The sequence below is a fragment of the Caretta caretta genome, chromosome 2 (genome assembly GCF_965140235.1).
Source record: "Caretta caretta isolate rCarCar2 chromosome 2, rCarCar1.hap1, whole genome shotgun sequence".
NCBI classification, from domain to species: Eukaryota; Metazoa; Chordata; order Testudines; family Cheloniidae; genus Caretta; species Caretta caretta.
This window is the reverse complement of record NC_134207.1, coordinates 6,667,719-6,681,865: the sequence shown is the minus strand read 5'-3', so window position 1 is coordinate 6,681,865 and position 14,147 is coordinate 6,667,719. Positions and strand designations below refer to the sequence as shown.

Below are 14,147 nucleotides of genomic sequence, written 5' to 3'. Positions count from 1 at the left end.
GGCTCAGCTATAACACTGGGATCTGGGCTAGGATCGTGTAGTCGATGGTTTTGGGAGTCAGGGTTTTGCTCCATGCAATCCCTAGTTTTACTGTGCATGGTGGTTTACTGCAAGGGATCTGCTTATAGAGACTGGCTGTTCAGAATGACTAGGACCCTCAGGCTGACAAACGGATTCAGTTTATACAAGAACCAATCCTAATCTTTGCCCAGACTCCAAATGGATTTTTATTTGAGATGGACAGTCAGTACACTCTTCACTTGCTATGTTCCTCCATATTTCCCAGTTTTGGGACAGTACTGGGAGCAGAAGAGCCTAAATATTGCAAGAAAGCCTCTCTGTGTAGGATTCCTAGGCCAGCTTTACAAACTCAGGCTGTTCAGATATTTCAGAGAAGTATCTGAGCTTATTTGGTAGCCTAATGTTAGGAGACTTGGTTCCAGATACACCACCAAAGGGCTTTTGGATGGTAACAGCTTTCAGCATGTGCTGGAGTTGGACTGAGGAGATGTATATTTTAAATATTTGCACAGGGCAACCTGATTCTCTTTCTGGCCATGACCTTTCTTACCTTAGGTGCATTAAATAAGGAGCCTTCTAAGCATCGGTATTCAGTGGTCAGTAGTGGGGTTTGGTTATGCAAAGTCCTAAGCTAATAAGAAAAACTATCACTTCCCTCCTGCACCCCTTTTCTGTCATTCCCTTGAACTGGCTGCTGTCTGACCTCATATCAGAGAAGGCAACCTTTAGATACCACGGATACCTTCGTTAAACCACCCCTGTTTCTTTTCTCTGTGTGTTTAGGTTATAAAACAATGGAGTGTTTCTTCTGGTGGAAGTGATAAAACTAATGTTAGTGTAAGTCTGCCTTTCTGCTTTGCATCAGAGAGCCTTGTAGACAAGTCCCAACCCCTGCCATGATGCATGACTCCAAACACATTCCCTCACCAGTACAAAACGCCTCAGCTTTTGGACACAAACGAGATCATGAGCATCCTGGAATGCCCCGTAACCTCCACCATGGAGGAGAAGGGACGGCTAGTGGGTCTTCTTGCTCATCCACCTGCCTTGCTAAGGCTTCGATTTCATTCTCCCTCAGCACCCCTCCAGCTGATGGCTGTCTAGTCTTGCCTTGACTATCTCCAGCAATGGCAATTTTCCAACCCCTTCGGGCAGCATGTTTCATTGTCCTAGCTGCCCTCCTAGTTATGAAGCTTCTCCTAATCCTTCCACGACTCCTCCCCCCACACCTCTCCCTCAGATCAGAAACTTGCAGCTGAAATTCCGGGCAAATATCTACTTGAGAGAAAATGCCTTTGATGAAGTCTAGAACTGGTGCTTGCTCTATAGTTTTGAATTCAAGTGGCAGTCCCACTTGTGTTCCATTGAGCCACTTTGTACCTGTCTGAAAATGATTAGCCCATCATCGCATCTGTTGCACTTCTTCAAATGTGGATCAAAACCCAAAGGCATTTATGTAGATAATCTAACCCTGACTAGTCGGGATAGGAAAGTCCAGTTTGTAGTAGCAGCGTTAACAGCAATTATTTCTATGCCTCCCACAGAGCATTGCAAATACTAAATTAATCCTCAAAAAGAAAAGGAGGACTTGTGGCACCTTAGAGACTAACCAATTTATTTGAGCATGAGCTTTCGTGAGCTACAGCTCACTTCATCGGGTGCATTCCGGTGAAGTGAGCTGTAGCTCACAAAAGCTTATGCTCAAATAAACTGGTTAGTCTCTAAGGTGCCACAAGTCCTCCTTTTCTTTTTGCGGATACAGACTAACACGGCTGCTACTCTGAAACCTAAATTAATCCTGTGTCTCAGAGACCAATTAAATTGCCTAGTCCAAGACCAGGGTGGGATCATCCCCTGCGGTATATTATCTATGTACCTCTTCATCTGTTTATTTCAGTTTATGAAAACCTGCCCAGCCAGTACTGTGGGCGCATGTCCAGCAGTTTATGATAAAAACTTCATCACCCAGTAGGACTAATTTTCAAAACATAAGGACAACGCTCTCCAAACTCCATCTGTATCTCAAGCAAGGCTTTGCCATCACTTCTGCCCAAGGACTGCGGCTAAAATAAATGGGCCTTACACATCTGGGCTCTGATGAACCAATCAGGGATGTAAATTTCACTGCCAAAGAGATGATAAAGTATACTACTAAAGGGCTCTTAAATCTAGCAGACAAAGACATAACAAGACATCGTGGCTGGAATTTGGAGTTAGCAAAGTTCAAGTTGAAGTAAGGATCCAGACTTTTAACAGAGAGTAATTAACTCTTGGGACAGCTTGCCGAGGGATGTGGTAAATTCACCCTTTCTTAGAGTGTTCAAATCAAGATTGAACATCTCGCTAAAAGATCTGCTGTGGCTCAACTAGAAGTTATCGGGCTGGATGCAGGAATCCCTGAATGAGGTTCTCTGGCCTGTGTTATCCAGAACATCAGACTAGATGATCATAATGGCCCTTCTGGCCTTCAAATCTATTAATCTCATCTCCAAGAAGCATCTGCCTTCAATCCGCTCATGAGTAAACTGGGAAGAATTTTAGCTCAGGGCCCTGAGAGGATGCTGCCTGTCATGATAGCAGTGGGGAAGGGTTTTCTCTAACGTAACCAGGACCCAACTCATTTAAGGATTCATAGGTTGCAACCAAGAGAGGACAGGTCACAGAGCATGTAACACGCATCCTGCGAGCAAAAAGAAGTGGCGGCAGCCTCCGGAGAAAACACAAATGATTAAAAGCACTCTTGGCCACTGCTGCCATCTGGGCATCCAACCGGCCTTCGGCTTGCAAAAAATGGGCACATTCCCTCAACAGAGGCAGCTGATATCACCTTCCCCAATTCCTTCAGTCTTCCCCCTCCAATCTGGGTTAAGGCTGAGCCAGCTTGCCTTCACTCCCAGCCAAGGGGATCCTACAGCGTCCCTCTAGGGCAATTTAAGATCACTTTGGGCTGCTCTGGCTGTACCATGCTGGGGAGTTGGTTTATTACTGGCTGAGAAGATTGAGTTCCACCTACTGAATAGCCAGCGTCACACTGTGTCCCTCCCATTGGGTCATTCTTTGGCTGATACAAATTATTGCCCAGATCCTGTCTGCTAAAAAAAAAAAAAGTTAAGCCGCTGGAAACCTTGTTGCTAACGCATTTCTCTATTCAAATGCTAATCAGTGCCTGCCGATTACAGACTGTGGGCCAGATATACAACATCCCCTCCCCCAAGCTCTGTCTCTCTCCAGCCAACAGCTGAGAACGTTAAAGCAGGGATGGTAGAGAGCCATGTAGAGCCACTTTGTAAGCTGCTCCTCCTAGTCAATTACTCAGCGGTTCTAGGGCTTTTACTGGGTGTTGTCGGAAGCCAACACTCTGCAAGGGCACAGTATGAAAGATAAGCCTTTGCAGGCTTCAAGGTAAGGGTCTCCTTTGTTTCTACTGTGCTCAGGGCCTGCTTTGAAAGCGATGAAAGTGATTCTCCTGAAGTTCCTCTCCTTGGGCGTTCTCAGCACCATTGGGAGAGTTTTGAGTCACACAGAAGTCCTCTCTTGCACGCTCCCAGTGTCTAGTTTTGCAGCTCGTTCTTTACTTATGTTGAGACCAGCAAATTCGATTCCAAAAGGAGCTGTGTCAAATTCCGTGGATTCCTTGTGCAAGGGATTCTTCCACACCTTTTATTTTAGCTCCCAGGGGTGTGAGCCCCCCGGGGCCTTGGTTGGAGTTTGGGATTTGAACAAAGTCCAAAGGGGCCAGCCCATCATAAAGTCTAAGCCGTCCAGGTTTCCCGCCAGAACCAGAAAAGGGGCTGAAGGTCACTGAGGGTACGTCTACACAGTGTTTCGGAGCCTGCAGAAACGAGCCTCTGAGCCTGGATCAACAGACTGGAGCTAGCAGGACTCGTGCTAGTGCCCTAAAAATCGCCGCGTAGACCATGCTTTGAAGTGGAGTTCGGCCTGGAGCTCAGGCATTGAAGCCTGGCCCAGCCCAAGCAAAACTTCAGCGCAGGGTCCAAAAAGCTATTTTTAGAACGCTAGCCAGGGCTCCACTTGTTGCCTGAGTCTGTCAGCCCAGACTGGGAGGCTCGCTTCTGCAGGCTCCGAAACACTGGTGTCGATAGACATTTAGAGGCCCCAGACGGCCCAGAATTCAGTCCCAGGCTCATCCCCAAACCTGGCCTCCTCTTGCCTCAAATTCTGGCCGTTCGCTCACCGCAATACCCAACCCCAAGCTCAGCTCAAAACCCAGCCCCGCTCATTCTGAAGCCTGGTCCGGCTCTCGGAGACGTATATGTCCCGCTCGTGAACTTTCAGCAAGCCTAGGTCAAGTTTTGTGTTTGTAAATGTGACGGGGTGTGGCTCACCACTGCGGCGCCTCCTGCTGGCTGTCCTGGGGATTAGCTCTGCTAGCCAATGTGCCCTCTTCTGGTAATGTCTCACCACCGTCACATCTGCTCCTGGCCCGTGTCTTCTAAGGACCACGGCATCCTTTTCAGGACACAGCCCTCTAGCTGCGCCACACTCTGTGCTCCCCCCTTCCGGGGGGATGTACTGCAGTCAGATGGTCCAGCCACTTTCTCAGTGGTGAGTGGGAGTGAAGGGGGAACCTGGGCCCACCCCACTAGTCCAGGTCCCGGCCCAGGGACCCTGTAGATGGCAGCCATGCGCTGCGCCCCCTTCAGCCTCTCCATACCTTTCCCTGGGCTTCTTCCCCGCAGACCCAGCACCTTCTCTGGCCTTATCTCAGGGCTTCAGCATGCCAGTCTTAGCAGGAGCTCACTCTCACTCACCTGATCCTGCCCAGCACTGCTCATTCCAAGGTGCTAGCTTTCCTCCTCTTCCTCTTCCTCTTCCTCTTCCTCTTCCTCTTCCTCCTCCTCCTCCTCCTCCTCCTCTTCTTCCTCCTCCTCCTCCTCCTCCTCCTCCTCCTCCTCCTCCAAAGCAGCTGGTCGTCCCTCCTTGAGCTCCAGGAAACAACTGGAGCTGCTCTGCCCTGCAGCTCTTCTTATATGGGCCTGCCAGGCCCTGACTGACTGTTCCTCTGAGCCCTTCTCTGATTGGCTGCCTCCTGCGCAGTCTCCCTAGGGCTCTTTTAACCCCTTAGAGCCCAGTGTGGGGCAGGCACCCCATCACAGAAATAAATTCTGAAACCAGCCATAAAAGCTTTGTCCAGCTCTAGCCTTGATCCTGACAGAGCGTGTTCTTAAGTAGAGCTGAGTGAATAATTGATTGTTTTTGGTTCAGTGGCCAAACCAGAAAAACTGGGAGGGCGGGAAAGAATTTGTTTCAGATTGACTGAGAAGTTTTGTTAAACCTGAAATGATTTTTTACGTATTTATTTTTCATTTTGCTTAATTTTTGGGGTGGGGTGGGGATATCCTTTTTTGTTTGATTGCTTTTGTAAATAATCTAGCAAAATTTTGAAATGAAACATCATCATGAAACCAAAAGTTGAAACGTAGCTTAGAAAGTGTTGAAACAAAATGTTTTGTGTTAATTTTCTCTCTTTTTGGCCAAAACTATTCACTGAATTCGACCCAAATTCACAAGTGGCTTTGGTTAACCTGAATCTGTGTATTATGACAAGTGAATAATTCGTCTGAAAAATTTCAGCTGTTCCTGAGATGGCTATGCCCTGGCCTCTTGTGGTCTTCTCCAGACATGGCTTGATCCAGCCACTTTGCAACCAGTTCCTCCTGCTCAATCACCAGGAGACTGTATCAATTTCATTGACGTATTCCAGAGTGGAAGGAAGAAAGGATTGTAAGTCACACCTCCAGGCTGCAAGGGGCAAGGGTCTGGATGTGGAAATCCTCTTATGGACAAGCTTGAGGAGCTCTGCTTTGTGTCTCTATATCCTCTGCTAGAAATGTGCTTCTCAGCTGGAGGTTTGCACCATCAGAAATGTACCATATGGTTCCGAGGCTCATCAAAGGCTCTTCTGGAGAAACTCCCCTCTCTCCCTTCTCCCCACTGCCAGCCGGAGCTTTCAAAAGGCTTTTCAGACCTTCCCAAAGAACATACTGTTGTAGGTAATTAGTAGTCTGGGCCATGTGTCCGCCTGGCATATCCCAGTGCACGTCAGAGCTAATTCACTCATTTGCTGGCTACCTGTCTTTCTGTTAGCTGACTTGGTAGCTGGAGACATTGCTTCAGGGTGGGAAAATTCAGCCAGAACAGAGTGCGCGGTTGTGGGCTGAGCATTCAGGGCTACAAGGCCGGTCTCTGCGTCAAATTTAGAAAATAGAGAATCTGCTCCTAGGAACCCAGTTCTAATCATTGTGAGTCCCTCAGCAGGGGCCTCCCACTCCCAGGCACGATGTCCCTGCTCCACTTCACATTTAATGCTCTCTGCACTTTTTAAAGGCTTTGATGAAACGATAATTAGCAACGGTTAAAAGGGAAATTAGAGTGTCTTTTACAGGGAACGCTACATAAAGTGTAATAATTGCTACAATAAATTCTGTTATGAAAACTGCAGAGAACCTTAATTAATTCAGGCATAAAACATCTCTAAGCTGTCCAATGTCCCATAGACCATCCATCAGCAATCCCACACCCCACGTAGCTCATCTGCTACCCACCATCCTGTCTACCTTCCATCAGCTACCCTGCTGCTCATATAGCATCCCTGGACTGTCATCAGCGACAGACCTTATCATGCACCTTAAATGGTTTTCAGAAGTTTGGGGTGCACCCCCTGCCCATTCTCCCCCAACCTATCATACAGCAGGTGCCTTTTTAAAGAGAAGAAGCTGAGTTATCGAGCAGGTGGATCAAAGGTGCAGTAGCCTGGAGGATTCTGGGTACTAATTCTGGCTGAGCCATTGGCTTCCTCTGTAACTTTGGGGCATGTAACCTGGATCCAAATATTTTCAGTTGAAGCCAAGGGGGGGCTGCAAGTGCTCAGCACTTAAAATCAGGCCCAGGGTGTCTGAGGTTGGGCACCCATGAAACTGAAGCCCCCGAAATCGGAGGGCACGCTGGAAAATTTGGGCCTTGCGCTGTTCGTGCTTCAGTCAAACACAGTTGTGCAGCATAGTGAAAACCAGACAGCTTGCTGTGAACAGGTGTGGCATCACCAAGCTATGCAGGTAGATGAAATACTAACCAAAACAATGAGGAGAGGCTTGCCATTGCGCCAGTAGAGTCCTGGCTCCCAATTGCTGGTGTGCCTCCTGGTGCTGGCACATCAGGGTTTGCTGCTTGGTATTCTAGACTCCCTTTCCTTCCTTAATGATGAGCCTGTATGATGGGCCAAGTGCATCAACGCTGCCTACCTTTCTTTGCTTGCGCACAGTCCCACCAGCCCTGGGCTCTGGGCTTCCATGAGCCTGGTAGGTTGCATTACAGGCCGGTGAAGAGGAAGCAGCAGTCGAGCTGGTTGGAAAATGGATTTTCTGTCCCATGAAACTTTTTGAGCTGTTGAAAAATATTTCATCCCAAGTTGGGACAAACACCCAACTTTTAAAATTGTTTGATGAAAAAAAAAATCTGGAAAAAACCCTGTTTTGGGTCCATCGGCCCATTTTGTTTCTCTAAAGTTGAAACATTCAGCTCTGATTTGATTTCAACCCTCCCAGCTGGGAGAGGGATACACAATTTTGTTTCCTCAGAGCAACAAGCCCATGGAATGTGTCAGGCCAGGGAAATGATTCCATCTTTTTGAATTATTGGCACTTTCTGTTTCTCTTTACCCATCTTCCTGGCTCTCCGTGAGGCCTTAGACCTGGGGCCAGCGCCAGAGCAGTTTGCAGTGGGATCACACAATTCTCTCCTCAGGTTTTGCTTTGCTATGGATTGGTGGGTCTTTCCTCCTGCCCAGAAACTCTGCTAAGACACTATGACACTAAGTAGCAGTAGCCATCTTATATAAGCAGCTCAAGGTGTCCCAGGGACACAGAGACCGAATTTTAATCATTTTCATGGGGAGGTAAGAAGAAAAAGGACACTGGAACTAACCACTGATCCCCATTAGTCTTTTTGCAAAGAGCAAGGGATGTTTAAGCCCCCGCATCTGGGCCACTAGTCAACTCAGTTAAGTCTCTTCAGCCTACTAAATTCATCTTGAAGATCCAGTTGGATACGATATTCTTCTGCACTGTGCATATTAAACTGGTGTGCAGCGTGGCCCACCTCAAAGGCAGCTGCGTCAGCGACAGGAGCCGTGCTCCTTATATTTAGTGTATTTTAATGGTTTTCATGTGATCTGGGGCGGAGTTGACATGCATGCGGGCTGGCTACCTCTGTCTGGCCACACAAACAGGACAGCAAAGGCAAGCTTCCCCTGGCTGCTCCTCTCCCTGGCCTCTGAAAACCACACTTTAAATGCTGGCTTGCATCACCTGTTCAGATGACTTGGCTGGGTCTCAGGGTAGTTCCCAATTCTTCATGTCCCTAGAGTGGCGAGTTCACACTGAGTGGCTTGTTCAGGTTTCGGTGCTCAGAAGACACCCAGCACAGGAATGGCTGGGACCGTTTCAAGTCAAGCTTAAAGTATATTAGCAGAACTGAGTTGTTGGGGGCCAGGCCTAGAGTACTGGGGGGTGCTAAAGGTCAGGACTGAGGTGCCTTGGCAAAGCTCTTGAGCTTGTGTGGAAGGGCAGGTTTAAAATAACAGGGTCCTGCTGCTGAAGGTGGCCTTAAATAATACCCAGATCAAAGGAGGTCTTTCCATTGCAAGAAGGGAGGGGAGTTACTTACTACATTGACGTATACTTATCCAACCATCTGTGCCTCTTTCTGTGAAGTATCGTAGATGTGGACTTGGTTTGCACTGAAATCAGTGGCTTGTGGTACTACAACATATTGTGAGATCTTGTCTTTGGACTGGTGTTTATACACTGACACTGTGCCTATCAGCTGGTCACTGAGGCCTGGTCTACACTGGCGGGAGTGGGGTGGGAATCGATCTAAGTTACACAACTTCAACTACGTGAATAACGTAGCTGAAGTCGACGTACTTAGATCTACTCACCGCGGTGTCTTCACTGCAGTAAGTCGACTGCTGACGCTCCCCTGTCGACTCCGGCTGCGCTTCTCGCTCCGGTGGAGCACCAGAATCGACGGGAGAGCACTCGGTGGTCGATTTATCGCGTCTTCACTAGATGCGATAAATCAACCCCCGCTGGACCAATTACTCCGGAGGTAAATGTAGACATGTCCTGAGCCACATTCATGCAGAGACGGGCTGCAAGGATGATCGGGGAATGGAGAGCCTAGTTTGTGGAGGAGCTTGGCTTCTTTAGCCTAGCAAAACAAAGGCTGAGAGAGGATCTGATTGCTCCCTGTAAATATGAGGGAGAAGAGCTAATTAAGCTACAGGACATTGTCGGCACAAGAATAAATGGGGATGATCTGTCCAATTGTAAATTTTGTCTGGAAATTAAAAGAAGGAGTCTAACCACTGGAGGGGTGAGATTCTAGAACAGCCTCCCAATAGGAGCAAGAAACCTAACTAGTTGGAAGATCCAGCTTGCTAGGTTAATGAAAGGGGCTATATGACAGGGCTGCCTGCAATAGCAGGGGACTGGACTCACTTCCCCAGGAGGTTCCTTCCAATCTTAAATTCTAAAGTGTCTTGACAACCATGACAGAGTGAGGAGTAGAACCTATGGCAGGTGGCTAGATTAGATAGGCAGACATAGCTCTAAGTTTTTGATTTGTGGCTCTCCCCACAATGTCACGCACAGGAAGTACCCTGAAATACCACAGCTCGGTGTGTGGATATGATTCTTTCAGTCAATACCTCTGAATAATGGCACAAGGACTATAGAGTGGATCTGGATGCATGTGACCTACATGTACATCTTCTTGCCTTCTCCCCTATTTTTTTCTTCCTCCTCATGACCTGAATCATCTTTCCTTTCTGTCCACATCTCTTCCAGACCAAACCCTTTTCCATGGCAGGTGGTTTGCAGAGAACTTCATGGTGCTATTGTGTCTGGGAGAACCCATTTTATTCTAATGTTTGGGTGCTTTTTAGGGCTGATAAAGGGTGAAAAGCATCTCTGTTAAAAAGCGAAAAAGGGGGAAGCTCCATGGAATGCCAATTGAAAATATTATCCATGTATGTGTTTCCATTCACACATGATTATGAGAACACGCCACAGATTATGAAACCCCTGGCAACCCCTATAAAATATACTAGAGCATTCCACAATATGTTTGTAGAAACTTCAAAATGCCATTCGTGGGTTGATTGCAATGGTGACACACTGGCATAAAGTTGCACTAACATAGTGGTGGATCAAGCCCCAAAAGTGTCATTTGGAGTCAGTGGAAAAACTGCTATTGATTTCAGTTTTGCAGAATTGAGCCTTTAATCATCACAGGTATCGTCAGTAAAAAAAGCAATTACATTTATGAGATGTTTATTGGGTGTGGATATAGTTATAGATATATAGAGATGGACTGTGCCCCTTTAAATACAGCTGGTGAAAAAATGATTTTTATGCAAAAATTTCTATGGAAAATAAAACTAAATAATTTTTTTTTCTAAATGTTCCATGGAAATGTTTGATTTTTTTTTTTTGGTGGAAATTCAAATACTGAAAATATTCATCTGAAACCTGAAATATTTTGGTGTTCAGTATTTCATGGAAAAACTGAAATTTTCCTGGCAAGCAGCCATTTTTCCCCAAAAAAGCCTCTTGTTTATTTGAAAAACTAATTTTCTTTCAAGAAAGAATTGTGATAGAAAATTGTCGCCTAGCCGTATCTTTAAAACAAAAAAGACAAGAAGAAATCTAGTGGATGAAGGGTAGTGTTTGCAGGACTAGCAGTAACTTTCTTTTTTTCCTCTTTCTCTGTCTTTTTTTCCTTTGCTTTGTAGCAAGAAAAACAGCAGACACCAAACAAGAGACCCTGGGAAGGAATCAGGAAGGTCCACTCACCACCATCATGGGTTAAAAAGGACATGGAACCTTTACCACAATCTCCCTTAGAACTAAAAACTGTAGAGTGGGAGAAAACAGGTGCCACCATACCTCTGGTGGGACAAGACATTATTGACCTTCAGACAGAGGTCTGAGCAGAAAGGAAAAAAGGGACTTTTTTTTTCTGGAAAAACGAACAAAACAAACAAAATTTTAAAAGCTGATTAAATTCAATCGAAAGTGAGTGCGGAAGAGTGTTTGGTTTCTTTTGAAACCTTTGCTAAAAAGAAGTAACTTTTGTACTGTTCTCAGCAGAGAGGGGGAATATTACTTTATAGAACTTAGTAGCAGTAGAACAAAGCTATCTTCCCTGGGTAGGCCCAAAGAGGACATGAGCCTGTAAAAGTAAAAGGAGGGGGAGTGGGTGGGGCGGGTGGGGAACAAAATCAACACGACACTTTAGTGGCGAGAGGATGACGGGGAGCCATCGCCAGATATGTTGAGTCTTCCTGCTCTGGAACTGGGAGCAACGAAAGGACACTGGGAGCAAATATGGCGGCAGAAGGGCCAAGAGGATTGGGGTTGTCTTGGGGGGAACAAGGAGCAGGGATTAATTCAGTGGGAACCCAGCCAGGATGCTGGCTAGCCAAAGGCTGCAGGGGAAAGCTCAGCATTGGCTGGTCTATGATGTCCCATTGCATGGCAGTGGGAGGGAGAGAGACATATCCTGCTCACTTCTGTTCCCCCCGGCCCAGCTCTTCGGAGAAAATGGGAACTGGAGTTACCAAGCTGTTTCATCCTGTGGTCAAGAAGACCACTGCACTCCAATCTGGAAAATTAGGTTCTCAGCCATGGATCTACACAAGCCAGCTCAGAGGATGCTGTGGGGGAGACGCCGGATATAGTGGTTGCAGCATATGGCTAGCAAGAGCGGCGTGGTGGGTATTTCCCCCCATCCCTCTGCAGAGGACTTCTTTGAACTCTCTGAAAAGTGGGATGCACAGAGTGGGAAGAGAGCTTCTCTTAAGTCAGCAACAAACCCATTCATCTCGTCTCCAGATAGAGACATTAAAAAAACAACAAAAAGAATGTAGGTCATTTCATTGACTGTTAAAAACAGAGATAAACTCAACGCGAACCTTGTGTAAAGGTTCATATGGCCTCATTGTCTTTCCCTTTTTTTTGTTTGGTTTGGTTTGAGACTCGACCTATTTCCAGCCACCTCCCCTGGAAGCCACAGTGACCTGCTTATATACCTGGAGACATTCAGTATACGGAGACTATTGCCATAGGACATTGAGACAAACTGATAAATGAGTAACATACACTTGGAAAAAAAATCTATTTTTTCTTCTTCTTTTCTTTTCTTCAATAAAAACAGAACTTGAAACCCAAGACCTTTCCTTTCTTTGGCTCTTGTCATTTCAAATATCTTTCTGTAGCTTGGTTCCATGCACATGCGGGGCAAGGATGTCACTTTCCAAACGCTGAGTGGGAGTCCACTGTGGAAAGATTGGGATGGTGAGGAACATACGGGCCCTTGTGTGCAGTAAGTTGGAATGTTCTGTTTTATTGTATTCAAGTCACTGGCTGGTTATTCTCCTTACACTCCACCCTATCTTCTCTACTTCACAGAGCTGGGAAACTGGTTTCTGGTACTAGTGGAAGGAAAGGAAATAGGTAGAGCTGGACACAAAATGGGGACATTTTTTCATTCAAAATTGTGCATCAATGTTATTTTCATGAAAAATTTTCCTCAATTTTTTCATGAAAAAAGTTCATCAACATTTTTACACACAAAAAAGTCCAATGGTTTTTGCACAAAACATTTTTGTCCCCCAGAAAGTTGTCCAAATTTTTTCATCTGAACATTTTAAACAAAATAATTTCTATCCGCATTTTTCCATGATCAAATGTTGATGTTGTTGTTTTTATAAAAGACTTTAATCGGAAGTCCTCACGTAACATAATTTTCACCAGTTCTTTTCCCACAACGTTTGTTTCACCAAAAATGGTCATCTCACTTTTGATCAATTTCCACCAGCGCTAAGCACCTAATTGTGAAACATCACATTGAGCCAAAACAGCAGCTAATCTAGATCAGGGTTTGATTTATGTGTGTTTGTGTGTGTGTTTCTTTTTTTAGGAAAAAGCTAAAGACGGGAACAGAATTTAAAACAATCAATGACATCAAATTGTGCTCCCCCCGCCGACAGCGGTTGCTTGATATGCAAGCATTTTTTAAATTTAATTTCAGGCCACACGGTTTAGTTTTTTTAAAGTATAATGGCATTTATCTTGTCATTAGCTGTATAATATTAAAAATAAAATGAAATTTTAAAAAATTAGAAAATCCAAATAGTAAAAAAAAAAAAATTACTTATAAAAACTGTGATGTAATTGTCAGATTTTAGATTATTCTATGAAACAGGAAAGCACAAAGGCCTCCCATAAATGCCGGGTTGTATAATACTGTAATTATTATAATTACACATAATGAATTTTAGCATACAAATATCTTTCTACTGTGTTTTAATTCTTTTTTCCCCTTCCCTACACAAGCAATCTCTCCTCCCTCCTTCTTCCTAACCTTTCCCACCTGCTCCTCTCATTCCAGTCAAGCTGCAGGACATTAACAGTGTTATGTAATTACAGAGATAAATGTTTGTTTAATAACTGTTGATATTCTACTTTTTCTGCTCAGTTTCTCTGGTTAATACTGTTTTCTCCTCACCCTTCTCTGCCCCTCCCATTTTCACCTCCCTTATTTCTGTGTTCGTCAGTTTTTTCTGTACAGTTTTCAGAGCACAAATGAATGTGTCTTATTTCTAATAAAAAAAGTGTAAACTCTGGTCATGTCTGATTTTTAAAAGCCCGCTTTCACATCTTGTATTAAGGGCATCTGGCATATGAAGGTTAGGCACATACTGGTGGCCAGCAGAGAGTTGCAGGGATCAATCCTGCTATTCTTTCACAGGCAAAACTCCCACTGGCTTCACAATGTAGTTTAGGATTGCGGAATTTCACCTATAGACAGTAAGGGTCAAAGAGTTTGCTTTGCTCAACCAGTTTAACCACCTCTAGCACCTACCCTCTGTGGGACAATGTCCCGTGTTCTCCCTAAATATCTTGCCATATGTTGCCTCAACCATGTCTCCTAGGAATCAAAGCCACTATCCAGTTGCTGTTACCATTAAGAGCATCATCCTAGTCTTTAGCTTGAACTTTTCCTTCCTTAACTTTCAGCCATTGCACCTCGTCCTACCA

At 45.3% G+C, this 14,147-nt stretch overlaps 1 protein-coding gene across 11 annotated transcripts in view; it reads left to right on the top strand.

The window, feature by feature from the left end:
* ADGRB1 (adhesion G protein-coupled receptor B1) overlaps positions 1–13,732 on the top strand; it is a 378,079-nt gene extending 364,347 nt beyond the window's left edge. For all 11 annotated transcript variants that reach the window (XM_075124906.1, XM_075124905.1, XM_048841798.2 and 8 more), the window contains one exon: positions 10,838–13,732. In XM_075124906.1, the coding sequence (XP_074981007.1) occupies positions 10,838–11,035 (198 nt within the window). In that variant the 3' untranslated portion in view covers positions 11,036–13,732. The remainder of the gene's footprint in view (positions 1–10,837) is intronic.
* Positions 13,733–14,147: the final 415 nt, after the last annotated feature.